At 36.5% G+C, this 27,996-nt stretch overlaps 1 protein-coding gene across 1 annotated transcript in view; it reads right to left on the bottom strand.

The window, feature by feature from the left end:
- IMPG1 (interphotoreceptor matrix proteoglycan 1) overlaps positions 1-25,944 on the bottom strand; it is a gene marked incomplete at both ends in the record, with an annotated part of 52,517 nt that extends 26,573 nt beyond the window's left edge. The window contains 9 exons of the mRNA XM_082276762.1: positions 1,265-1,285; positions 3,029-3,087; positions 4,363-4,509; positions 5,566-5,642; positions 6,682-6,749; positions 9,106-9,134; positions 9,342-9,508; positions 12,386-12,619; positions 25,878-25,944. Coding sequence (XP_082132888.1) covers positions 1,265-1,285; positions 3,029-3,087; positions 4,363-4,509; positions 5,566-5,642; positions 6,682-6,749; positions 9,106-9,134; positions 9,342-9,508; positions 12,386-12,619; positions 25,878-25,944 — 869 coding nt within the window. The remainder of the gene's footprint in view (positions 1-1,264; positions 1,286-3,028; positions 3,088-4,362; positions 4,510-5,565; positions 5,643-6,681; positions 6,750-9,105; positions 9,135-9,341; positions 9,509-12,385; positions 12,620-25,877) is intronic.
- Between the last annotated feature and the right edge of the window lie 2,052 nt (positions 25,945-27,996).

Raw genomic sequence — 27,996 nt, 5'->3', positions numbered from 1 at the left:
ATTAGTTTTTCTTCACCTAACCCCTTTTTTGTCTATGCATAACTTTTGATATAAATTCCCATATGGAAGAAAATTTTAAAAAATCTTCTAATATAATCTGATTTAATCTGACTACTCAGAAATCTGTAGAACCATAATGTAGTCTGAAGTCATTGACTACTGATTCAAACAGCTATAAATGCGTGCTGAGGTTATTAGAAGCCATAATCACACATTAATTATTCAGGAACTTTTGAAAAGGGATTAGGCAGTTCATAAAATTGCAGATAAGCAAAAATCTTATCACAACTGAGACAGTTTTTGGCTGTTTTTTAAAGTACAGCAAGCTAATGTGGCAAGCAAATCACTTTTTCCCAATGGGACTTAGCTTTTCCAAGTCCAAATGGGTATGTATGGCTTCTCACTAGATGTTCATGTTCAACAGAAGTCTCAAATGTTCACCATTTTTAATACATCATTTTCATACATGTTAAATTCACCTAATTAAATGAAAAATAATGAGTACATTGTAAACATTTCTACTCCACTATATTGCTTTTTTTACAGTGTCGAAAAACTGTAGGGATAAGAATTTCACTTCATCTAGTATGTGCTATGAAGCATTTGCATTTATATGACATTGCAAGAATTCAGGAAACACATGAGACAGTTCTTCCTTTTAAAGCATTAGCAAAAGAGAAATTCTGGGAAACTGCTAGACAAATTATTCCCCAGTAGCACTTTCAAGCAGCAGCAGCAATTGACTCTGTAGCTGTTTGTATTACCAGAGAAAAGCTCCCTTCATTTTATCAAGCTGGTAACTGGTCTCTTTGCTATTCTATCTGGCTTGATAATGGAGACAACAAATCAAATTCTACATACTTATTGGAAATACTGTGTACATGGGAATAGAGCTAGGAAACATCAGATCAAAAGTGAAAATTTGAATATAAAGTTTCCCTGCTTATTTTTCACTTCCAGTATATGGCTGATATAAATCTTTAGTCATATAGATGTGAATTTTCTTAGGTCAAACATTTTCTTTCCTTCAGAGACATCCTGACAAAATTTGATTACATGAACCATTCATATTAAAGTAAAACCCATCCCTGACACTTTATAGCACAGATTTTGTACTCAGTCAGAACACAATCAATTTACTTTGTCACATCAAGATAAAAGACATTTACTGATTTATCTGTGTACATCATAAAATGATTAATAATAATAATAATAATTATCATCAGTCTATGAAACTATTAATTATGAATTACAGAAAGATTACCCATCTTTCTCCTTCTTCTGTCTTCATTTCATCCCAGAAGAAAGAGTGTGAGAAAGGATTGCAAAAGAAAGAAAAACAAAGATTCATGTATACTGGTAAATTGTTTGGTCACACACATCACAACCGTCTTTTGACAATCGATCTTATCTTCTATGTGTTGTCTATATCTTTTATCTCTGTGTAAAAATGACAGTCTACTCTCCATCAGTTCACTTTGTCCCTTCCAAACAATGGAAATCACCATGGTTTGTGCGGGGAAAGAGGAATTTTATTTTACCATGGCAGTTTGAAATATCAGCTTTCCTATTTCCCTCATCCAGTGGTGTAATTTGAGCCCTTGTCATTGTTAATCTATATCTGTATGGTGGCAGTGGACATTTGTGGCAGTACTTTCTATGATCATGGTTACAGACTTGATGCCTACTCAGACTGTAGTCACAGGGGTAACCTGAACCATTAAATACCTCTGGAAGACATGCCTATGTTGACCTTCTGTATATAATGCCCTGTTATTTTCCCTGGTGAGGCCTCCAGAATACCTGTGATGTGTTCCTTCTTCACTGCCTTGTGGGAAATGCTGCTAATATATGTAGTACTGTGGCTAAGGGAGAATGGACAGCAACACCCATCTTTGCTGATCTGTAACTCCCAGAGCTGACTAAATTACTGGGTAAGGGGAATCAATCCAATTCTTCCACACTGATGAATGTTCTTTCATATCAGCTAAGCCCAAGATATGAAACCGAAATGGCTCCCAGACCTCCTGGAGTCACAACTAAAAAAGGTTAGTTATTGCAAGTAGTAACTATGAGATGCTACTACAGATTTTCTGTGCTTGTACTGCAGTAAACAGCTTTTTTTGTTTTATTAATTTCAATACAAATATATAAGCAACTAATTTTCAGACTATTTTGCTCTTCTCTCTTCTTTTCCCCAGCAATTTCTGCAGAGAGAAAGGCTAGGAAGAAGAATGTTCTTGTCTAAAATTACATTGCAATATGAGTGTTCTTCAACATGTATTAAGCATTGCTAGAAGTACTGAATGTTCCTGATGCTGTGCCGTAAGACCACATAAATTTGTCTTTTCCCCTGCTCTTTATTCCTTTTGGCATAGTTTCTTACTATTACTTATTTGTTTTTCATTTGATTCTTTATGCAATGTGCTACCCCTCCCCTACAGATTCTCCATTGAAAAAGCACACAAGAGCTTGTATTAATAGTAAACACATGAGGAAGATAAAACGAAACAAATGGCAAGACAGAACACAAATTCACTGAAAAAGTGAAACTTTTAAAATTTTTTAAAAGACCTGAGAAACAACTACTGAAAAAGTTTTATATGTGTGAACATGTGTCCTCGTGCAACCCTCTCTTGCCAAGGCACCTTCACTGTGACTTATGAAGGGCACGGGGTCCACACACAAAAAAGTTGTCACCTAAATAATCATGCTACTAACTCTCTTTACCTTGTCATTTAAAAAAGTCCTTAATGCAGGGTTGTTAACAAACAATTCAAAGAATTTATTGAATCCTTCAAGCTTCAGGAAATCAAAGCTACTTCTACTAAGTAATTCAAAACCTCATAGTCTCACTTGGGATGTGTTTGCACTTTTCATATTGTCTCTATGATATTCCCATAAAATTGTTTTCTGTTTATAGCAATACACACCCCACTCTTCTACAGGTCTCTTCATTTTTGAGGACAAGAGGGAAGAAGAGAACCCTAGGAGCCAACAAAGAAGACAACCCCATTTTCTTACTTACTTGAATCCTAACACACGGATTTCTTTGAATCCTGGAAGTTTCTCAAATATTTTTTTCATCTAGAAAACCATTAAAAAAATAATTCAGCATAAGATCTATGACTAAAATCAATCACAAGTTGACTACCTAGACAATATGTTTCATATTTCAGAAAGAGCTTTAGGGAAACAGTCTCAACTGCCCTCTTTTGGGTATCATAATTGCTCAGCTTAAACACAATATTTGCTTTGCATATACCTGTTGTATTACCTGTTAACAGGCAAAATGAAGCACAAAATATTGCTTTTCTTAGTAATTAATAATGCAAACAAATGATAATCTATTTCATAACAGAGCAAGTAAAACAACATGAATCAAATAGTTTTCTCATTTTCAGCAGTCTAGGTTCATGAATAATTTTGTGATTCAAGTCACCTGTAAATTGTTAATTATTTAGAAATATTAAGCAACTGCAGATGGGTTTAGATTATTTGAAAAATCATTTAGGAATTAAACAGTTTTAACTGTCTTGTACAAACAGAATAACAATACATTTTTAATTCTAATGTTAACAATAGTACAATTACATGGTTTTGAATAGAAGAGGCATTATGTGTGTAGTAAACCATTTCTGCAGGCACTTCTGTTTGAGGGTAATACTGAAAATCTTCAGAGAAACCATTTTTTGTCAGCTCTGCCAATGCATCCTTCACCATTTTTTGACACATATCTGGAACTAGACCAGGAAAGTGAAATAGCTTCCACTAAAGAATGCTCATGAAACTGATGAGAGGCTTTAGTTAACTTTGCTAAGAAAACCTTTTGAGAACCCCAAGGCATTAACTGCTATCAGTTAAACTGATAGCTGAACATTTAGTTAATATTATTAATTATATGAAAACACCACAGATGTTCCAATTCTTACGTAAACTATGGTAATGCATAATGAATGTAAGTCCTTTGAAGAATAGTTCAGACAACAGTAGCTAATTATTTTTAACATTTATATTACATTTTTCATTAGGTTTATTGTAGAAATTAAATTATGACAAAGTGCTGTCCATGAATTCCTGATTAAGTCTGAACAATATTCTTAAAGTTATTCTGTTCATCAGTTATCTGAGGCTTCTACTGCTGTCAAAGATGTTGGCTTGTTAGCTTGGTGGCTGAATAGATGGCTTAAATGAGGGGAAAACTAATACTACACATGGAGGAAAGGTGAAGGTCTGAGAAAACAGGAATGACCTGTTTAAAGGGAGGGCAGTAGATTCTATTCCGTGGTGAAGGTAATTTCATAGTATGAACCTCAGTCAAGGTACAAAGTCAACATTTTTGCATTCACTAAGCCTCCCTACCTGTAGCTGAAATTTGGCAGCTAGTTGTTGGTACTCTGGGGAATTGGGATCACTGAGTTCAGCTGTGTACTCCTGATCAGTGAGAGTGACACTGAATTCCACCATTTGCTCCACAGGCAGTTCAGGGACTGCATTTGTTCCCAGCTCCTGGAAAAGAAATGGCAAGGACAAAAAGTGAAGAAATAAAACTAAGTGATTTTTTTTCCCCTCCACAATTCAGTATTTAATAGGTAGAAACGTTCCCTTTTAAGCCCATCCCCAAAATAACTTTCTGAACTATATTCCACAAAAGGTGAAAGTTCCAAGACATATCTGTTGGCTTAATTCCTCTTTCTTTGCAAACAAGTTTCTATTACTGTAACTTGAGAGTTGCCTTTGATGTGCATAAATGAAAATGAAGAGAATCAAGCCTTGCACAGAGACTGTTACCAAGTCTTAGTTCCATTGTCATAAAGTCACTTAGCTCTTTCATGTTCAGAAGTTTGCATTTGTTTTTTTCTCATAATAGAATAGAATTATCCCTACCCATGATACATCTTCCTTATGAAGTTGACATTACTGCTATTAAAAGTTTTTCTTTTTTTGTTTGCTGTTTCCCTACAGTATTTGTAGCTTTTCCCTCCACTGTGAGGCCACACATCTCTGCTGAGACCACAGCAGCCAGAACAGGGAAAACAACAGCCCCTCCCAGCACCCCACCCCTCTCTCAGAGGTATCTTTCACAGCAGGTGCTGTTAATGTGTAGAGGGGCAGTCTCCAATGCTCTACTGCATGGCTGCACTGAGCTGATAGCACTGGAGAGCCTTCTGACAGCTGGCTGCTTAGGAAAAGGCAAGGAAGGCCCAGTCCTATCTTCTGTGTTGTGGAAAGCCCAGCAGGTATGCTTTTTTTGGCATTATTTAATGAAGGACAACATTACAAAAAGGTGCAAAGTGGGCAACAGGCCCCTCCTTAAAAGAATGAAAACTACCTAAAAGCTGGTTGCCATGCTTTTGTACTTTCTACTACATGCTCAAGAAGCATCATGTCCTACTCCGGTATACAACAGATGCTTATAAACCCCTTTAGTCCTGCCAGCTGAAACAGAGGGGAGCACTCGTGCTTTGTATGCACTGTTTATAAGGTTCCTCCCTCTCTCCTGCTAGCTGAGCTCAAAAGGAAAAGGTGAGTGAAAAAGTGGGTAGGAACACAGACTGCCCTCACCTTCACAGGAGTCTTCGTGTCATTGAAAATTTCATTGAGCAATGTGCCATTAGGTGAGAGGGGTGTGCGAGGAGAACCTGTGGGGGGATGGAAAGAAAAGTCAGGAAAGAAAGGTTTGCACATCAAAAGGCCTCCCCTTGGTGTGTTGGTCAGGTGTCAGCTCACTGGAGCAGCTTTCCTTCGGAAGGGTGTGTTTGAGCACAAGCCTGTGCCAGTGCAAGGTGGCCATGACTCAGGGTGTGGGTAAATCTGCTGTGTTTTATACAATAGACAGCCTTTCTTCCAGACCGAACATTAGTGGTGTGGCATGTGTGTGACTGAAGGCAAAAATGACACTGACTATGCATCAATGAAATTGTGTGAGTTAATAATATTTGATCATTTCCTGTCATACCACATCACATATCACCAAGTGTCTAAGCTTAATTTTGCCAGTTGAGATCTTTGTCTCTCTGACAGCCCCTTTTCTTTAGGGTCAATTTAAAGTAACAAGAGACACTGTTTTCCACCTAGAGGCAAAATTGCCATGCTGGAAGTCCTTACCAATAAGATTCTGTAATATTTGGCCCTCATAAGAATATATATTCAGGGTGGTTTCTCCTTGAACCAAAATGATCATATTTACAGATTTTTGTGACTGAGTGAATTGCTAATATTATTTTAAAGAACAGTAGTACACAACGGAGTTGGTAGGTCTAATTGTAATAATCTGATCAATTTACTGTCAATTTATTGTCTATTATCACTCTGACTTTTTAGCTTGTCAGTCTTTATTTGCTTTGCTTGCTTGTTTTGGTTAACAAAATGCAGCAGCTGACATACTGAATGGTATTTTATAACTGAAGAAAAATTAACCCCATATTATCTAAGTTTGAAACTAGGAAAACATATACATTTGAAGACAAACTTTGAATGCAACATTTGAGTAGCAGATATGTCGAAAAGAGATAAAAAATTTCTCCTCAAAGATTATTTTGCTGAAACATTTTCACTCCAATGAACTTGTCATGCTTCTACAACAATCACTAAATTATAGCCTTATAAGACATAAGAATCATTTGCCTTAGCAATTTTTTATTTAATAGGCAGACACACAACAAGCAGATTTGATTTTACCTGTAGAAATGGAGGGAATTTCTTCCACCTTTTTGCCTCCTGTTTTCTCTGCTGATATTTCATCTTTCCTATCAATCAAATAGAAATGAGTGATTTAATTATCAGCATATTGTACTGGCAATGACAAAAGTGTAAAAAACCAAAACAATATAGAAATGACCCCTATATTAAGTGTAGTTTAAATGGGAGAAGTTATCGCTAATAGAATGTTTTGTGACCTCTGGAAAAGTCAGGAATCTGCTCATGAGGTTTTGTGACAGATTGCATCATTGCCACCAGAGGGGTGGGATCACACAGATTAAATCAATGCACTGCATCTGGTTTTTTTTTTTTACTCCTTGAAGTCAATGAAGGGTTGACCCCTGTGTAAAATGGAAGCAAGACTTCTTGTGCATCATCTAAATCAACCTTTGTCTCCTTTGCTATTTCTCATCCTATCAAGGTAGTTAAGTGAGAGCTTTGGGATTCTTCTAATTTTAGGGCCAATGGACATTTCGGGTTCTAGGTGTGTTTCATATGGTGTGGTGTGAGAAAATAGTGGGTGGGGTTATTTTTCAGTTGTCAGCCTGCATTATAATACCATAAGGATGCCTCCAAATAATGATAGTATCAAATCAGATTCCTGAATCCAGATTATTTTGAGATGCAGAAAAGTTAATGTTTGCTTCTGGATGTAATATTCACGGGTTAATGCCTACCATGACCCCCAAGGAAGACAGCTAAAAACTCAAGTAAGAATATGGTGGGTATGATGTATCACAGGATTTGGTTTTGTTGATAATTATTTTCTGTTTTGAGTTTTAGAGTCTTGTGGTGATGAATACATTTCTAATAGCTACTGTTATCTTGCCTGAAAATCAGCAATAATATCTATCTCTAAGTACATTTTAAAATAAATAGATATATTAAAGATTCTTCTACTTAGAATGGAAATTATTCTATAGCCTTGAAACCAAATTGTTATTAATTTGTAGCTTTTGGGAAAATTTGGGTTCTTAGAAAAGAATTGTCTAAGAGACATTTTGAGAGTTTTCTGTCATGAATTTGGGGAGTGAAGTATAATTCCTCAAATTTTCTACAGTGCATACAGATGGAGTATTTGTGAAACTGGTATGAGTGAAAGAACTAAGGGCACTGCAAATGTGTAGTGTGGTGTTCACTGAGACAGCATAAATCTTGTATCATAGACAGAACAGGTGTCTGAGCTGCTTCTCTGTACAGGAACAACCTAGATGTTTAACAACATAAATAAAGAACATGAATGACAACTGATTTACCACATCCTCTGGATATCTTTTGTGATGAGAATTAATGTATTTGTAATGTTTTCACAATGTTAACTAGTTACGTGTTGTATCTATAATTGGAGACTGATTTTTCTACATGACAGCTATAGAAGATACAAAATATTTCCCAAGCTACACATTAGTAAAGATGAAGTCCAACCATGCATAATCAATGCTGTCTATATTTCCAGCTAAAATACAATCAATTTCATAGAATTTATTTCACCTTCTGAATTGTGTCTAGGGAAAACAGTACTGTTCACAAAGAACCTAAGAACTCTGAGATCAGTCACTTCACTTAATGCCTTGCTGCCACTGCTTGCAATAGGATGAATGAAAAGACCTCCCTTTGAACTTACAGGGGAGTTTAATTAGGGCCTACATTATTAAAAATATGTCAGATCTCCCATGTGAGAATAAATTAAGATACATAAGACCTCTGTGATCATGAGACACTGTAACCTATGAATGGAAAAGATCATTTCCCTGAAAATCAGAGAAAACTGAAGGAAAAAAACAGTACATCAGTCAGAACTTGGGGACTATGATTTGTCTGGCTGCACTATAGTATTTATATACAGAACAACAGAGTTAAGTATGGTAGCTTTAATCCTGCCGTTCTCAGACTTCTGAGCATTGCTAGGACCATATTTTTCCAAGGAGTTTATAGAATAAAGTATCACATTAGTTAACAACGTCATGATGTATAAAAATACAGGAGAAATCTAAAGTGAAGGTATAGAGTTTTCATGTTATTGTTTAATGTAGCCTCTCAGCTAAACTTTTATTAAGATCTCTGACTTTCCTTTTGAGAATTAGAGCAACTTTTGTCACATTCCCAATCAACACCAGTCTAATGCAAAGCCATGTCTCTGTCAGGGTTTCATGCTCACATTAATCTTAGAAAACGTTCAGTGGTGTCTTGAAATGAAAAGGTAACTCAGACATTTGGCTGCATCTATTATTTGTAATTCAATTACTGTGTCCTATGATACATCCAGTATACACATCTCTCACAGCACACACCAAATACGCCACAGCGCTATCTGAATATCTGCTCACATCCACACACATCTACACGTGTCTTCTCAAAGAAGGCAGTAACATCAAGTGGCAAGGTTCTACTTGGGCTACTTACCTTTCCTGGAAGGTTCTATGTTTTACTCGCTGCAAAAAGATTAAGAAAAACAGCATTTTACTAGTGGGTGTATCCAACCATTGAGCCTGTTAGCTCTTTTGTTTACTATAATTTTATGTTTTTCTTCTAAGACATGCCCCCTCCTTTTCCTGAGCAATATTTTGCCCTTAAATATGCAGGTGGGGAGGGACTCGGAAGTCTCTCCCAGTTTCTAAACAAATGTCAATAATCCTTACCCGTTGAATTATTTCCAGGTGCTCTTGGGAATTGCTGAAGTTTTTGCCAATGTCGAATATGCAAAAGGTTTCCCTCTGGCAGGCAGTAACCCAGTTCTGATATTCAGAAGTATCAGGAATCCGATCCAGAAAAATACGAAAGGCTTCCCACACAGCTTCCTGGCAGACTGAGTAAGAAGAAAGGGGTTGGGGATGGATGCTTTGTACCAAATAGTAAACTTGAAAGCCTTTTAAAAGTGGTTTGGCATCTACACATTCATCAGTCAAGATGAAGGAACACACTTCTTCAAAATGTTGTTTAAAAATGCTTTTAGAGAAGGGGATTTTCAAACTTATTAGAAAAACCATTTTAACCAAAACTTGCTAGTAATTTAAAAGCTGTTGCCTTTAGCACTTTACTGTGCAAAGCTCATTACTGTGAGATGGGAAATTTATTTTCAGTACTTGATACTTACTTTGGCTTAGAGTGAGTTCATTATCTGCATTATCTAAAATATCGGCGTCTCTGCAATTAGTGCAGTCAGTTTCTCTAAGTATACTCTAAACTTGCTGTAGGGGTGTACTCACCTAGCTGTGTTAGGGCCCCTCAATAATACCTCAGGAACGACCTGCCCTCCCAGTAGAGCAGCTGCATGTGGAGCAGATGTGGTCAGGTTATTAAAAAGGAACAGGCTGTCTTTTGAAGAGATGAATTAATTACGAACTAGAAATTAAAGCTACTTTCTACCTCCTTTTTCTTGCAACTCTCTGGTATTTGTTTTTCTGAGCAGTAACTGCTGAATAAAGATACACCATCTGATGATAAGTAATCCAGTTACCAGATAAATGTGACACATGACCAGTTGAGGAGGCATTGTAGTGTGTTCTCCCAGTTTGCCCCACATAGGGGACTATCCTCATGGTGACCTAAGCTGTGATGTGTTAGCTCAGAGTTGGTATAGGGTCACGGTAGGCTCAAGTATCCAACAGCAACTGTCTGAGCTCCTTTATCTGAGCTTTTTTGTGTTGTGTGCTCATCCCTGGAAGCAGAGAATACATATATATGTAAAAAATAATAAAATTGTCTAAATTTTCTTAACAGAAAAATTCTCTAGAGGACTACTGATATGATCCACAGTGCAATTAGAGTTATAAATGTGTCATGGGACTTGGAGCTGGGGAGGTCATCTTTAGGCTTTAGACACAGAAAAGAACAGACCTGAAAGTATATCTCCAAAACAAAATGAAGGTAAGATTTGTCCCACAGATGGGTACAGGCTCTAAGGCTCCAGCACAGCTACCAGATTACCTTTTCATGAAGGATGGTACTGTGGTTACAGATTCAAGGATGATGCTTGCATCACCACAGATTCAAGGATGATGCTTGAATTTTCACATTTTCAAGTGTCCATTTTTTTTTCATTTATCGGTTTCATCAGATAAATTAACATGCTCAGCTGGGAAGGCAGAAGTCTTTATCAGAAGTTCTGATCTTTCCTTGAAGGAAAATTTTTTTACGTTTTGATGAAGAATGTTGTAATGGAAAACATGTAATTGTTCAAGGGAGCAGAAACACCTTATTATGAATGACTGTGCAAATTATTCAGATGCAGAGGCATGTTTTGTTGCTTGCTTTTTGGGAAGTACTCCAGTTTCAGTTGAAGAACTGGATGACAACTGCTTAGAAAATTTTGTAAGTATAGGACACTGCTGGGAAAAAGGAGTATGAGTTTAAAGCTTCTTGCACTACAAGACTTATAGTGTCCAATATCCCAGCTGATGTGCTGCTCTCCAAAAAGCTGGGTCGTACTGTCATTTTCAGTTTTTTTAAATGAAAGAGTCATAGTTGCAGGTTTTTGAGTTCAGGTTAGTGATACCTGTCTGTTTCAGGATAGCTTGTTTTCAGCCCAATCTGGAATATAACCAGGGAGTTTCAGGGACTTGCAGGATTAATTTCTATTTAAGAAATGCTTTTTGGGTCAGCCTCTGTGATGCATTTCAGATTTCTGTTTAATGCCCATTGGATGTTGCAATGGATACCAAATATTTTTATATCTATGGGAATAGCTACAGACATTAGTGCAGTTCTCCCATGCTGCCTATAGCAAGTGGCTGCTGGAGTAAAATTTTTGCAGCTCTACATCCAGGTCTCATTTCAGAGGGAACTAGTTGGTTCCCTGAAAGAGAGCTGAGGAGCAGCCAGGTTACACAGATGAATGTGAATGGTTCGTGCCTGATAAAGGAAAAAATAGATAAGCAAAGGTGATTTAGGGAGTAGATGTTGCCTTAGATACTTGCATCCCAGAAATGATGACTAGGTTTTAGAATTAGCTTTGGACCATCTCGCTGCAGTGCAAATACATGCATTATTGTAATACAAAATGGAAAAGCTCCATAATGAAAGATTGGGAGGGGTAGAGAAAGGAAGAGACAAAATTGAACCAAAAATTGGAATGCTAACTCTATAGGCTTTCTACAGGCAACGGAAGTAAAAAAAAAGAGCTGGGAAAGGACTGACCTAGTTGAGAAAGTCTTATTTTTAAAATGTCTCAAATATTTCTTATGCCCTAAGTGTTTTTCATGACCTGCTGGCAATTATCTCAATGTTTATTAGGTACAAACACTGCCACAGACTTAATATAACTACAGATACACCAACATATTTGTGCAATGACCATTTAATAATTCCATTACTTGTCTTACACTGGTGCTATTAATTCTGAGTAGCAATGATGGTACCTGCTCTTTTGAGAAAGGTGGTACTTCTTTCAATACTAATGCAAGCACAATTTGTTCTTCATGTTCAGCCATGCTAGAACACTGTGCAATTACTCTGAGTTCATTAGTCCTTTGAGTGCATTGTTTTATTTTCTTCTGGTCACTGTCTATCTTGAACACTGCTGATGCACATGTAACTTTTGATTATCTATGTAAAAATAAGGCATAAAGTCAATAGCATATACACTGCCTAAAGGTGAAGAACAAGATTCTGGAAAATTACTGTGTTTCCTCAATTAAAGGAAAGACTTTGAAGGAGGAAGTACATACTGCAATAATCATCTTACCTCTTAATCTATAGTAAGCTTGGTGACTGGCTAAAATCTGCTTCACTGATTCTTGTGGGCAAACTTTCACACCAGTTGAGAAAAAGGATGACCTCTTTGTTCGGTGTTTTGCCATGTCAAATATCCTCCTTATGGTTGATATCTTGGACCGCTTTGTCGTTTTTTCTGTTTTGTCTGACCCTGAGGTGACTGCAAGATGTTTGGCTTCAGCACTGTTTATTTTATTAGGAATTTCTGTAAAAAATTAAAAACAAGAGTGTACATAAACACACTTTGCCTATGCAAGTAATTATCCAATGCAAGTTCAAGTCTGGAAAATGGACATGACCTTGAGAATTCTTTTTGTTGTGGTGTCAATGAACTGGGTGAATTATTGGGCTGAGGAGAAGTGGCCTGTGACCACATGGGGGAACTGAAGCTCAAGTGACTTGGTAACTAATTCCCTTGTATTTCAACACGTGACCCCAGGACACACAGGGTAAAAGTTTCAGAAGCTGTAAATCCCGTTTTCAAAAGTGACTTTGGATTAGATCCACAAAAGACACTTAAGTGCTTGAACTTTGTGCTACAGCATCTCATTTGTGAGCATATCACCCTGTAGGGAAATTTACAGTACAGTGATAAGTAATGTGAACACTAGCAGATAAGTAAAATGAGAAATAATTGTACCTTAAATTTTTAAAATCTTATCTTTCCTTTGGGCTTCAAGGGACATCTTCCTTTAAATCAGGTTTATAATCTTGAAGCTATCCCAAGAACTAAACCCTGAAACTTTCAAAAGTTGAGCAGGAGTTTTACTGCCTTTGGGAAAAGAAAGACCTGTTTCAGTCTCTCTTTTACTCTACAGTGCACTCCTCTGTCCTTCCCTCACATAAACTGAAGTATTAACCAGAACAGACTATGATTGTTTGCTTGCAACTGGATGATAGGTGTTGTGAATGCTCTGGCATCTTATTTCAATAAATCTTTAAATATTCCTGGCAAAGTGGAACAGCTACAGTAGAAAAAAGTGAAATCAGTGACTAGGAATTGAAGACATAGGATTAAATTTTACTTATGAAGCTATTCAATTTTGAAAAATGGAAAAGCTTCTAGGCTGTCAAAATAACCTCAAGCATAGGAACACCCATCACAAAAATTCAGGACCCATCTGGTTCCACTTCCTAAGTATTTCTGTTGTAGTATTACATGACATAGCAGCTAAATTTAATGTAAAAAACTTAATGGTAAAAATAGCATATAAATGACACATTTAAATGAGCTGAAATGCAGCCTTTTGCAGGATCATGTGACAGGGCAATGAGTATCTTTTAGATTATCTTCCAAAATTTTATATACTTGTTAATAAAGATGTTAAAGCACATTTGGAAATACCCATTTTGGTTGCCTTTTCATACATTTGATACAGTAATTACAGATGAAAAATAAAGAAAATGATAAGCAGAATAGAAGACAATTTGAAAAAATTAAAAAACTTTAAGCAAAGTATGTGTGTTCCCGAATCCTGATGAATCAAATAAAAAAATTACTTTGAAAAAAGGTTTAAAAGCTTCTAATGGAAAAATAAAGGGGAATAACAGGGTTAAAAAAGAAAGAGTTCAGTAGAAGTAGCAGTATCAAAAAAAAAAAAAAGAGTAAAAAATGATCAGTTTGCTGGAGAAAGAAGAAATGTCATGCTGCATGTAACAAACACTAATTATCCTATTCTTAGGCAAATCAAGAGAAAATAAGGAAGGTTAAAAACACTTTATCTTGACACTTTGGAATTGTGTTAATTAAATGTTTAAAGAAAAGTGGGCAGATAAATGATAAGAGAAAAATAATTGAAAAACATACTTTTATAAAAAGAATAGCATGTGAAATGAAGAATGGAGAATGTTCTTCCATGTGTGTCAGCAGTCACATATATGCATGTCTATCTGTATATGTCTCAGTTCTTATTTAATTTCCAAATGAACATTCAATGTTTACTGTGTAGAAATCATAGTAGTAACATCTATATTTTGAGGCAGGTGCTACTCTGATATGGAAAAAGTCGACTGCTTGATTGTGATGAATATTGTCTGAGAGAAAGGAAGTTATAAAACAAAGGCAATAGGTGATTGTTATTACTTTTTAACATGTGCCAGAGACAGTGACCTGCAGACCTATAACTGCGTAATTGTTGCAAGGTCATTTAAAATGATGATGCAGTCATATGATGTTTGACATTAAATGACATGGAAGTAATTTTTCCTCATTAATGTCAGGTCACAAACCATAAACTGCATAAAAGGAATTTCCCCTGTGAAAACATGGCGTTGGGTTCAACAGAAACCACAAGTGGCCAAACTGAATCAGTTGAGACATAGAGCTATTTGAATGTTGTATGGGATGAGAGAAGAAGATCCAATGCCACTGAAATCTCAAAGCAGATTCACGAAATCCTCTCGAAGAGAGAATCAAAAATCCACATGGAAAGTAGCCAGTTGTAAGTCTATTACCTTTTACAAGGTGTATTAACTGCTCGACCAGCTGCACAGGCAGCCTGACCAACTGGGGCAGAGGATTTTGTCACTAAGCTCTTTGGTAGCTTTTGTATGAAGCAGAGGCCTTTCTTGAAGGATTTTCTTCTTCTCCAGGATTTACCTCTAAGTCTTTAACATGAATTAAGAATTATACTATTCATAAAACCAACAAAGGAGATTCTTCTCAAATGATTGTTGTAATGATTTCAAAGTCTCCATGTTAGGGCCCCTATTTGGCCTTTTCATTCTGAGAAAGTGACCAGCTATTTTCTGCTTTCAGTTTGCACTATTCTGCCACCCTATTTAGGGTGGGTGTAAATTCTTTTTCTTTTCATTCTTTCCCTTCAATGCTCTTTTTTTTTTCTTTTTTTTTTTTTTTGAGGAATCTGTCTCTAAAGTATATCTATTATGATAGGTTTAATTTAATTTGTATCTTGTGGTTAGTAAATTTCTCTTACTAGAATAACCTTTATTATCATAATTCTTTGAAATCACTTTTTTACTAAACTTAAGAAAATTTTAGTTGGAGAAAGAATCAGCCTTTGTCTCCACATGATTGTCCAATATTAATTTCCCAATATTTGCTGATTGTGAATGGAAGAAAACTTGCCTTCTGGTATAAACATTTCCTCATAATTCTTCAGATCTCTGTTTTCCCCTGCATCATAGAAATTCTGAACTGAGAAATTTTTATGTAAGCCTCACAGGTGTTTCAGCCATATACTTTACTAAAATATGCCTCCATCTACACCTTTTCAGCTGCTTTGATTTCAGTATCCTGGGTTGAAAAAAAGAAATCAAAAAGATACACACTATTATGGAATTGAATCCATATATATTAGCTGATCCTTTTTCTTTATATTATGCAACATAGTAATCAAATAAACTGGAGTGATGCAAATTCTACAGGTACATAATTTGCTCATGTAAGTAATCCCAATAACACTAGGCTGATTAACTTTTCTTGAAATAAGTAATTCCTGTAATTTTTTCCTAGTTATTTTTTCTGATACAAATGCATGCAATTAAAATATTTACTGTTTACCATAAATATACTCTGCCCAATTTGAATTTTTCTTATTTAATCCTGCTGTTTGACAGATGTGACTATTTCAGTTTTATTTTTAAAAGGTTTAAGTTTTTTAGGGTTTTTTGATAGTTCTAGAGCAGAGCAGATAACTGTAGAAGTTTGATAACGCTTTACTCTACTTCAGCTAATCTCCAAGATGCCTTAAACAAATGTCTAACTCTCCTTTATTCTCACATGAAAGAATCTATACCATGTCCAAATTTTCCAGGTGACATACTTGAGAAAAAATATTGAGGTAGTTTAACCAAAATTATCTACAGAGTCACTGTCAGCTGTCACTAAATTCTGGAGTTCCTGACCTCTAGTCCTGAACTTAGACAAATATAACAAAATTTTTTTCAAAACACCATCAAGCAATTTTCAAAATATGATACAGCAATCTAATTCATATGGGATCTAATCAAAGTGCTTTGGTATCCATACCAGTCTCTCAAGTGCATAGTACTGTTCTTCAGGTTTTGGTTTCAGGCAGATAAATGGCATTCATTTCACATATTAAAAATCTGAATTCTTGAAATTAGGCCAGGCCTCTCCTCTGTGTCTCTTGAGGCCTGCATTATCACATTTATACCCTAACTAAAATTACAAGGCAGGAGGAACAAATTTCAAAAGTTCCTATGTGTTCTTAGTAATCTGCTTGTTGAAAAAGGAAAAGTACATCGTTATTGAAATGGATTCTAGAGAAAATTCTGATAATTGGTCAGCTTTGTTTTTTTTAAAATTTGCTTTTATAAACATAGGAGAAAGAGGGTCTTATTCATACCTTTTTGTGTAAATGAAGTGGATGTTTCTCTATATAACTTTATTAATTTCTCTCTGTTGATAGTACTAGTTTTGGAAGGCCTCAAATTTTAGAGTTGGTAGTTTGGGTTTTTTTCATCACTGTAGATGATCTCTGGATATGAACATTTATCTACAGCATTATTTTGCCAGTAAACGTTTATTTTTATTTGACCGGAGAAAATTTATATGCTATTGAATACGAAGAGAAGAATTTAAAATACGGTAACTAAAGATTTTACAGCAAAATTTGAGGTGACAAAATTGTTGAAGTCTGAATACTTTACCATTAAAATCATCAAAAGGTTTCAAATGTGTGAAAAAGCAGATTAGTCTGAAAAATCAGTGGATGTTCTTAGGATAGAGAAGAATGCTTGATTGATAAATGAGACATATTGCCTGCAGAATAAAATAATAATTAAAAGACAAGGCTTATGTAAGGAGAAATGCTGAAATACAATGAGGAAAGCTTATCAAGAAGGTTAATTTGGCAAAGATCTCGTAAACATGTTGCAGTTAAATTTATAGTGGGGCAACTTTTTGTTGCTAATTGAGCCAGTAACAAAAGCACAGCTGACTAGTCCTGAAAAGTTGATCCTGAGATCTCTTAGCGGGCTGATCCATGGAAACACCAGATGGAGGACAGAAAGTACAAAGAGAGGTAATAGCCTGGGCTCTTTCCCTAGAGGCACTCTCCTCCATTCATGGAAGTGGTGAGGATCCCACATTCTAATGGTGCTTGCCAGTGACAGGGTGCCCATGACATGTCCTCTCTTTATTCCTTTTAAAATCTTTTTTTTCCATGGCGTATTTCCTCAGGTCACTGTCATGGGAAGAATCTAGCTGTATTTAAAGGGGCTTAGATGAGCAGGGACAGACTAAAATACGGCATGGCTTTATCACCAAATGCTTTCTGCATCCTGAGTGCAGCAATCTCTATCTTCCCATGCAGATGTGAAAGTGGAGGCCCTTTCCTTGTACTCTTGCTGATGTTCAGGGCTGCTTTGCCAGTGCTTTGTCAGACACTGCAACTTTGACTGTGTTTACATTGCATTTCCAAGTTTGTTTTCACAACTATAAAGGCTCACAGTTTCAAAAATTCAGTGTGGAATTCCATACTAGAAAAATTAGTACTAATATTTAATCTACTCAGGTCTAGTCTGAGAGCTCAATGCCCTTCAACCCAAGGCTGTGTGGCTTGCTTGAACTTATCTTCACGTCCGATATGTTACTGAGCTGTTTTCAATGTACACAGTGAAAGAACTTTGAAAGGAAAGGCTCAGCCACGACGGTTGTTGCATCCTGGTGGGCGTTATCTGAGCTCTGACTGGGGTAGCTGAGGCACAGCGGGGAACTCACTTGGGATCTCACTCCTTCACGTTTAGTGCACTTAGCCAGTGAACTGCTGAGTAAGAGGCCAGTATCCACTACTGTGGGGAAGTTTTGCTGCAAGATAAGCAGCTGACATTGATGCTTAGCTTCAGTAGAAGAGGACTTGTGGCCAGAGGAGAATGCTTCTGTTTCCAAAGGAGGAAAGAGGGCTAAGACATATTTATTAAAAGTGAGTAATTTTAATTTCTCAGAATGAATATGGACAATGACGAGCTTGGTAATTCCTGTTTGGTATGTTGGCTTTGTGAATGCCGTTCTTAAATGTGACTAAACAGTAACATTGCCTGTGGAATGAGGCCTGGATCTCTAATTGTGGCAATTGTGTATCTGTGGGGGACAAGTCCAGGCCTCCAGTTTGGAAGATCCTGTGTCCAGCTGCCTGAAGTTCATTCGTGAACTTCCTGTACGAGTGCCACAAAGATGATGGCTAACACTCAGCACTATAGAACCCTTCCTGTACCTACTAATATCTTGTATTATGCAAGACTCAGCATCACATTTACATTTTAGGGAGGTGCCAGGCTCTGCTTGTGCAGTGGAGACTTTATACTGAAGACAAAATATGCGTGATCCCTGTATCTCTTGCTTGGATTCAGCACAACAAAACATCACCTTCACATAGTTACAAGCTGCATTCACCTCTCTATGACACAGGAGAGGAGTTCCAGGCTTCTGCTTAAAAGGTAAGTTCTGTAATTTTCAACCTTTTAAAGACTATGTTAGTTTTTAAAATTAGATCTATAGCAAGGGATTTTTCTTCTTGAGAATTCAGGAAAATGGTGGGTTTTCATAAATCCTGCTTCTTGTCAGAAACACATGATGATGTTTAAATGTTTATGAAAGGTGAAGAATCTGGTTTCTGTTAACACAGTCCTCTAATAAGGTAAGACTCCCATGAATCTTTGTGATACATTCCTATTGTAATCCTTATGCTGAAAATACTAAATGTTTGGTTATAATGAAACAACCTACACCTCAGAACATGTATGGAAATAAATCTGAAGAAGAATGTGATAAATTCTGAAATATATAACAATGACATTAGTAAATGCGCAAATTTTAATAAAAGGTCCAAACCTTTTTGTTTTAATGGTTTTATGTTCAAAGCTAGGAGATGGCATTAGGTAATGGTTCTTTTTCAGAATGTTGATTTAGCCAAAGATCATGGCTGCCATCAACCAATGTGCTCTTGGATTTCAGTAAGTGTGAAGAATTTAATTTCTGCAAGTAGGTAACACTGGGAAGCTAAAATAGATATCAGAATCCGTCAGCTGTTCCACTCCTCCTCTGCTCATACATATCTGTGTGGTTTTCTGTGCCAAGTGGAGAAATACAATTGATAACCAACTTCAGGAAGAATCTTGTTTGTTTACTGTGAATTTGTAGCAATTTTTATGGAATTTATATGTAGGCCTTATAACAGACAAACATAGTTTTTTCTCCCTCTCTAGAGGAGATAATTTAGTAACTTCTTTGAATTATACTAATTATACAGTTCATGGGAAAATAATTGTAGCAAATTATCTACCTATTATAGATGAGAACAGAAAGCATAACATGCAACTGGTAAGATTTTCCTGCTTTTGTGAATATAATTGTCATATAATAATGATGAAGCCACATTCACAATAAATGCTGTCTGTACACACCACAAATATTGAACATGCTGAAATCTTAGAGTCAACATGATTTTGACACATTTTCTTGCAACCTGAAAAAAACATAGTAAGAAACTCATGTTTTCACAGATGTAATAGGTCCCGTTAAATGTAGAAATTTTTACATTCTCTTTCAGACAGAAAGGTGAAAATTGTTATTCATCAACTCTGCTTCTGGAATTCATAAAAACTTCTGCTGCTGGAATTCATAAAAAACATCAAAGGCCATCTATGGTTTTGTTGCTAATTTGTGGATCTTGTAACAGTCTGCTTAAAGTCCAGAACCTGGACTAGAAACAGCACTGAAGAATGACTGGTTTTAATGCTCATGTATGATGCAAGTACCTATTTGTATTTCTTTGGCCATCTTAGAAGCATTTGACCTGAAAGGTTGTTCTATTAATTGATATGGATATGATATCAAAAGATGTAAGAAAATGACTTAAATGTTTGAGTAGTTCTTGGAGGGATGCTGTGCTGGTTTGGCCAAATTTAGAAATATATCCTCTGAGAGAAGGCAGGTTACAAACCACCCCTCCCCCACCAGGTTTGGGACAAATAAATTTTCCTTGAAGGAAAGTGAAAGAGATAAAAACTATTTATTTAACAAACACACGGGAAAAGGAAAGTAATGCTAAATACTAAAATCTCTCACTGTGGAGAAAAAACCTGGGAAAGTGTCAGAGTCCTCCCTTTGGTCTCCTCAGAGCTGGGGCTTGGCCCAGGGCCAGGCCCTCTGTGCTCGGTGGAAAGTCCTCCTGATGTGCTTTGAGGTTGAAGCAGTCCAGTAGAAAAGGGAGAAAATCCGAAATTCCAGGGAAGGAAAAAAGTTCAACTCTCAGTCTCTCTCCGGGGACAGGAAGCTGAAAAACTGGCCAAAAGCTGACCAGGCAGCAGCAAGCCAGGTGCTTCCTCTCTCCCCTGCCACAGCTGGAAAAAAAGTCTCTGTCTCTGTGTGACCTTGAACAAGCTGCAAACTGCTTTGGGAAAGTTTTGCTCAATTTTTCTTTCCCCCTCTCAGGCTCAGTTTAAAGGCATAGAAAGGCACAAAAACTAATTTCTGGGCATAGGGCAGCGATATGGGATACACATCATAAAGTCACCCCAAGACATGCATCCAGTCTGAAGTGATAAAACACTCAGTTGAGCACCTCTGCTCTTAATTTTCTGATGAGTCATTCTCAAGAGGTACAGCCATTCCCTCAGAAAGTCAATGAGACAGCATAAGTTCAAGTTCCAGTGATGCTTTGCCATACCTGTCAACATTTCAACAGTTTTGATGGTATAAGTCAAAGAGTTGCAGTGCAGAATGGGTTTATTGAGGTAACTGTATTCACATATGATAGCAACTAGAATGTCTGGTATATCAAAAGGTGCCAGAAGCCCCAGTGTCATCTCTTTACTTCAGCTTGTGTAAGTGGAACTGGTTGATTTTCCTCACAGTTTAGGGTCACTCATTCTGCAGTACAATCTACAGTCTCTGGCTGATTGGCTGAAACACATTTTGACACAGCGTGACTTGCACTTAACCTTACTTAGTTATGTATCAAGCTGCATAGACTAAGTTTGGTTTGGAGGACACCTAATCCAATTCTTGATCTAAGCATGACAACTTATTCATTTAGTTTTGAGGGAGAAGAGGAAAGGGAAAATAACTTGAATAGAAATGTCTTCATTTTGTGCCATCATCATGAAATCACAAAATTAAAGATGAGTGATCACTGTTTCCTGCCTGAAACTGCTGGGGTTTCTATGATCTGTGCTGAGTCATATGTATGAAAGGTATACCTGCAACACAGCCATTAAAACTGGTATTTCAGGTAACAGGGTTACCAAGATCGTCAACGTGAAATTGGGTAAAGTCTGAGGGAGGTATTGGAACATTTGAGTGGCCAGTCAGAAGGTAATTTTGGCTCTGCACTGAAGCAGAAATTTAAAAGCCAGAACCTCATCAATGAAAAGAAAAGCATGATGACCTAAGCACAATTAGTTATGTAGCTGTGAGTCTGGGCCCTTCTGATTTGCCAATGTCTGTGTAACCAGGCAGATGCTCTGAGAATCAGCCCAGAAAACTCTGCTGCTGTCCTGGTGTATGACTGCAATGCTTCTTACAAGCCAGGACTTCAGTTTCTGTGTCACACTGCAGGTCCTCATGCTTTTGTGAAATGAGGACGATAGTGTTCTCTGTCAGAGCAGGTAATTGGTAAAGGTAAAACTGGTGGTGTGCTTGCATACAATGATAAGGCAGGCTACAATTACGTAAGGGTATATGAACACCCCTACACTGTGGCAGGTGTCAGGGTACTCCCAGATGATTGTTAATTTTATGTTTTCTGGACAGGTTACTGTTCTGAAGTCTCTGTTCAGTAAATAGCAACTGACAGTGACTAAATGCCAGCAGACACGTATATGAAAGCAGAAAGATATTTCTTTCTTTTTGAGAAGTGTGTTATTCAATATCACACATTCCAAAGGGGAAGAAACTGAAACACAGTTGGGTTTACAAAGTACAAACCTCATGGAATGTACAGGATAGTGCACCTAATTCCTGATTAACATGGAAGAATTATGTGACAGAGGATGATCAGAAGACTAATTTTAGTCCCAAAGGGATTAGACTGAGGTAAAAAAGGAAGGAAAACATATTTAAAATATTTTAAAGCACCAAAATGCAGTAGAATGCATACAGAATTTTCCTTTGGGGAAGAAAAACTGTCTTCTGGAAAGAAAACACCATATTTACAATATCTAATGGGTGTTGGCCATGCCAGTGCACTGCTCAAACCACAAATTTTCCAAAATTAGCTGAGAAATGAACATGAACAATCTGGATTTCTAGTAGGTTAAGACTCCAAGTTATTTTACTGTAGCCTGTAAATTAATGTCCTGTAGAAGGAGAAAACTGTTGATTATTAATAGTGATCACCTTGTCCACAGGTGTTTTCTGAGGAAAATCCCACATATCTTGCTGTTCATTGACATGCAGTTCACTAATCCCTATGGCACGGGTGGGACTATTTCTGGAATGAATCTTTCAGATTCAGTGACAATGGTCTAGTATTTATATTAAAGTTTGGCTTTTAGCCGGAAAATAGAAAAGATCAAACCCCGTATGTAGTACATTTGTTTGAGAAGGGAGAGAAAAAAGGAAAAGGCTTACTTTTCATAGTTTTGTAAGCCCAAACAGGAAAGCCAACTTTAACATTATAATTCTTATTTTATGGATGACAGTGGAAGATAATATCACTGCAAAAAGCAGATATCTCTTGTTTTCTTTCTCTGTTTGGAACTTCATATTCTTTGATTTTTCTTTTCCTTTGGCACAAATTTGCTTAATTTTTTTTTTTTTTGTTTTTGAGGGCAATTATAGTAATGAAGATCTGAAACATTTATTGCTGAATTAGAACAGCCTAGCGGGAAGGGGAAAGTCAAAATGAATTAAAATGATTTCACAGAGCACACAAAAAGCCTTTGTATCCTGAGGAATGGCTGAGTAAATAGCAGATATTTGCTTGCTGAATAAAAAATGCCACAAAACAGCCTTGAACGCACTCTGGCTCCCCTATGTTCCCAGTATCAAGTGCTAGGAGGTACCCAGCATCCAGGCATAGTTTTGAGAGTTCAAAGCTCCTCTGCATTTTGGTATTTAGTCTGGCTGTTCAGTAGTTTACTATTCAGACTTTGTGCATGGATTCTTTGCTGTCACAAAGTTTTGATCCCTCTAACTTTCCCTTCCCATTGCTAGAGACAGTTTTTGTCAGGACAGTGGCAAAATTAGGGCCAAAGGTAAACACTGCAACTCTAAAGTGTTTATTTTGCTCCCTACAGTTTCCTGTTTGTTTACTGTGGAACTGGAGGTGCTCCTGGAGAGCCTCCAAATGGCTGGGAGAAGGACTCTTTTGGTCCTTAAATAGAGACAAGGAGGAAGGACCAAAAAAAACATTACTAAGCAAGCTCCATATTTCTTAACTTACTTTTTGTTAAATATAAATGTGAGAAAATAAAGAATTTGAATTTTAGTTTTTCTTTTTCATTAGGAAAAAAATCAACTGACTAACCCTGTAAATATTTTGCAATTATCTCTATTTTTTAGTTAAAGATGGGGCTATTTCACATCTTAGTCTCTTATTGCCTAGTCTGTCACAGTTTACATGTACTGCAAATTTGAATGACCATAGGGGTCTCAAAACACCTGTGCTAGGAGCACTAAGGAGTGATTCATGTGAGTATTCAGACTACTGGGAGAGCCCATATACTTTTGAAAAATATTTTCTGTAAGTATCTGAACCTAATGCCAAGTCATAGAGGCATCTCTACTCTGAAAAAAAAGTTTCTTAACACAAGCATTAATTGTTTTGAGATCTGTGTGCATATATTTGAAATAACATAGTTTAAAAATATTATGTATGGCATGACTAAATGTCAATAAAAAGTTAGTATTGTACACTTATGCATACAACATGTACTTTATAGAACTGGTGGCAAGGAATATTTCTAGTTATTCAGTATTCCTCTCTGTCAAGATAGCCCCCCATCATTTTGCTGGTCTGTTATGGAAAATGTATTGTCACATGCAATCACAGTTTGCAATAGGTGAAACTATGTGACACCACTTTCACCACTATTGCTTTCTAAGTTGGAATTATAAATAGGGGCTGCAATGTCGCCATCAAGCATGCGTGAATTGCCTGGAATTCATTCTGTCTCTTTCCATCACAGAATACGCAACTTAAATACAAGAGCAATGCATCTTGATAAAACTTGTTTTCTTGTCAGACATGAAGTATCATCATTCTCTCTCTTTTTTTTTTTTTAGTTTCATTTAATCACTAATGATATTTCCGAAATATCATTAGTGATTAAATGAAACTACTTGCATAGAATTAAAAAGCAAAGTTAAAGAGCCGCAAAACATAATTCTAGTGTTAACTAATACAGTATACATTCCCAAGGATTTTTTCAGTACTTTAATTGTCCACTAGAGAAGATTTACATAATTTAACTGAGATACAAGAACTGTGTCCTGTATTTCTGTATTTCTTTAAGAAAAGCAGGAATTTCTTAAAAAAAACCTGAAAGTGTAAATAAAACTTTCCAAACAGTATTCACAGCAGACTATATTTCATACTGTCTCCCTAAAAATATTTAGATAACATTGGGGAGACTTCTCTTTTATAATTTTGCATTCTTTGCATTTAATTAACAGGTCTGACATAAAAATAGAAGGTTGTTGACTTCGGCACACATAGCAGTTGTAATGTTAGCTTTTAATTCAATTATACAAATATCAAAGCATAGATGGAAAAGTTAATGAGAAACCTCCTCCAAAATTAAATACATTCCCCAAAGCTCTAAATATATTGAATATGGGAATAACCAGGGGAAATCACATCACCATATTTTCTTTTTTGTTGTTGAAGTAGCTTTAAAAGTGTTATGAACTTTTAAATGTTTTTAAATAGCGCAATAGTTAGCTGATGTACTAAGTACAGAGCAGTTGCCTGTATTTCTATTTTCTTGCAAATAATTTTATAGTTATTATTACAGTAATCCTTACCAGTATTGCCATTTCTTGTCTATTTGACGGTACAGTGTATTCCTCCAGAATCTCTCTATCTAGAAGTTTTTGAAGCTGTTTTTAATAATGAGAATAACTGTCTTCACTAGTAAATGTGGAGATACACTTTGCTACTTTCTCTTCATTTTAGGGATAAAAGACCAACCATGTCAAAACTTAGATGATCTTTCAGCCTTTTTTCACTTTCCATGTATCCATTTTAGAAATAATATTTTTTCATAACAGAACATATACAGGTAAAATGGAGCTAAATAGCATCTCTTACAGATATTGTAAAACCTGCAAAACACACATGAGAAATAAAATCAATGTTTTCTTTTTCAGCTTTATAGCAGTATCAGTAACCGTAGTGTGTCTAGTTGAATTGTCAAAACACCACATTCTAAACAAAAAATTCTGTAACGTGAAAGCCCTTGATCTTACAAATATTTTGTTTCTCAACATATGCAATATAAAATTCATCTAAATCTTTAATATAGGAACTTACCTCTGCTTCCCTGAACTTGGAGAGCAAGGCAAATGATCAAAAATATTAATCCAGTTTTCAAATGCATGCTGTCTATTGATCATTCAGTTTTCAAGACCAGTCATGCAGGAAATGAGAATATTTTGGTCAAGTAGAAGAATTCTGTTTTCTTAGAGAACAAAAATCCCCAAAGGTCTTTTTTGTTATTAATTTTCAGGTGTCTCCAGCCTTGGACTGCATTATATTGCAACTAGGCAGAGTGCAACAGGTGCCAGAAGGCAAGAGCTGGGTGAACCCCTCCAACGTCCACACTTCTAGCCTGGGGAACTGGAGTGGTAAGACAAGAGTGATGAAGTTTTAAAAAAGAGCAGTGTCTGTTTCTGGAATAATCTGTTTATCTGCTGCTCAGACATAATCCCTCTTACGGTCCAGCTGGAAGAGCTTTCTTCATCTTATTAACCTTCTGGAGCAGCATCTGTCAACCCCAGAAGACTTCAACAATACCATGATAAACAACAGAAGTTTCTTCTAGTTCCCATTGCCTTCGAACATTGATCCTTTGGGTATTCTGGAGGTATGGCATGTGAGAGCTAATTGTGCTGTTTCCAAACCAGGGATCGTAAACCTCAGGGAACTTCCTTAAGATAACTTTTTCCTGAAAGAACGTACAATGCTCAACTCTTCCACTGCCTATGTCGTGCAATCCTCTCTCCCTTCTTGTACCACAAGGTTGCTGTTGCAATATTCCTGTCAAAGCAGTGATGGTGATGTTCTCTGACAGTGGTGAAGTGATGACTCAGCAGTGAATTGCAGCAGTGTTCAGGGCTGGCAAAATCTGATGCCAAACTGTGACTGGGGCAGGGAAAGTGCTGTATGGTGGGAGGAAAAGAGAAAGTGATGAGAAATGCTGTTTCAAGCACACAGCTCTAACTAGGCCAAGAATTGGCAGTGAGTGAATACACTGTTCAAACAGCTCTGCTCCAGTTTCCCAGATAACTTTTCCAGTTACATATTGACAAGGGTAAATGTTCCATACTTACTCTTTTATTTTCCAATACCTTTTTTACTGTTGCATTACACCTGAAAATGCTAGCAGGTAGGAATTTCTACTGGGCTCTCCCCCTTAAAAATTTTTGTCCGAGTGCTTTAACATAAGAAGTATCTAGACTGGCAGCAAGAATCTGTAAGCACGTTACTTTAAGAACAACCTTCATTTGAACCCAATCAGTATTCTATTTTTACTTAGGATTTAAACAATGGTAACCTCCCTCCCTTTCCAAGATTGCCTGATTTTAGCTACTCAGACCAGCTACTGTGGAGACTGGGCTGTGACCAGACAAGATCTGCTTTTTTTTTTGTGTGTGTATTACCTTTCATGCACATTGTTTTATTGTTCCAAAAAAAACAAATTAAGAATACCTTGCCAGCAGCACAATGCAAAGCAACAGTAGAGATGATTAGGACTTCTACTGAAGAAAACTTTATTATATAAGGATCATTCTTTAGCAGTACCAATATTTGTCTTTATATGTTTTACATATAATAATCATATTGTATATAGTGTAATCATACCTGTGTGAACCAGGTAAGCTTTAGCAAACACTTGTATTTGAAAGATGAAGCTCGCCCCATATGTTACCTTATTTTTAGTTACTTCAACTTTTAATCTGCAACAGTTGGAAGCAAAGAGAATTTTTCTCAGGGTGGTGCAACCTGCCATTTTTGGTGTCATCTGAGAGTGTGGAATTGGTGAAAGTCAGATTATTTCCTCAGAGCACTCTGGATACCAAACTCCACATGGAATTTGATAGGAATGTGATCCTTTAATTTCATCAGGAACCTAATTTGTCAGACTACATTTTGAAAATGTGCAATAAAGAGATTTGCTTAATTACTCTAGGAACGGTTTAGTGTAGCCTGGGCTAGGAATCAGAAATACTATATCAAAGCTTTCATATAAAGATGTATTTTTGAGCCATTTACATGCTGGAGAATGCAGACATTTAATAACACATTCTTATCTTTCAGAGATAGAAGAACAAGAACAATCCTAAAATATGACATTGTTTTTAGTGTCAAGATATGACTTAAGGAAAAGATTGAACTCTATAGGTAAACTGTGATAAAAATTTGTAGGGCA

Source organism: Coloeus monedula (genome assembly GCF_965178545.1).
Source record: "Coloeus monedula genome assembly, chromosome: 2".
In the NCBI taxonomy this organism is placed as follows: Eukaryota; Metazoa; Chordata; class Aves; order Passeriformes; family Corvidae; genus Coloeus; species Coloeus monedula.
Note: the sequence above shows the minus strand (reverse complement) of the source record. Positions and strands in the feature narration are given on the sequence as shown.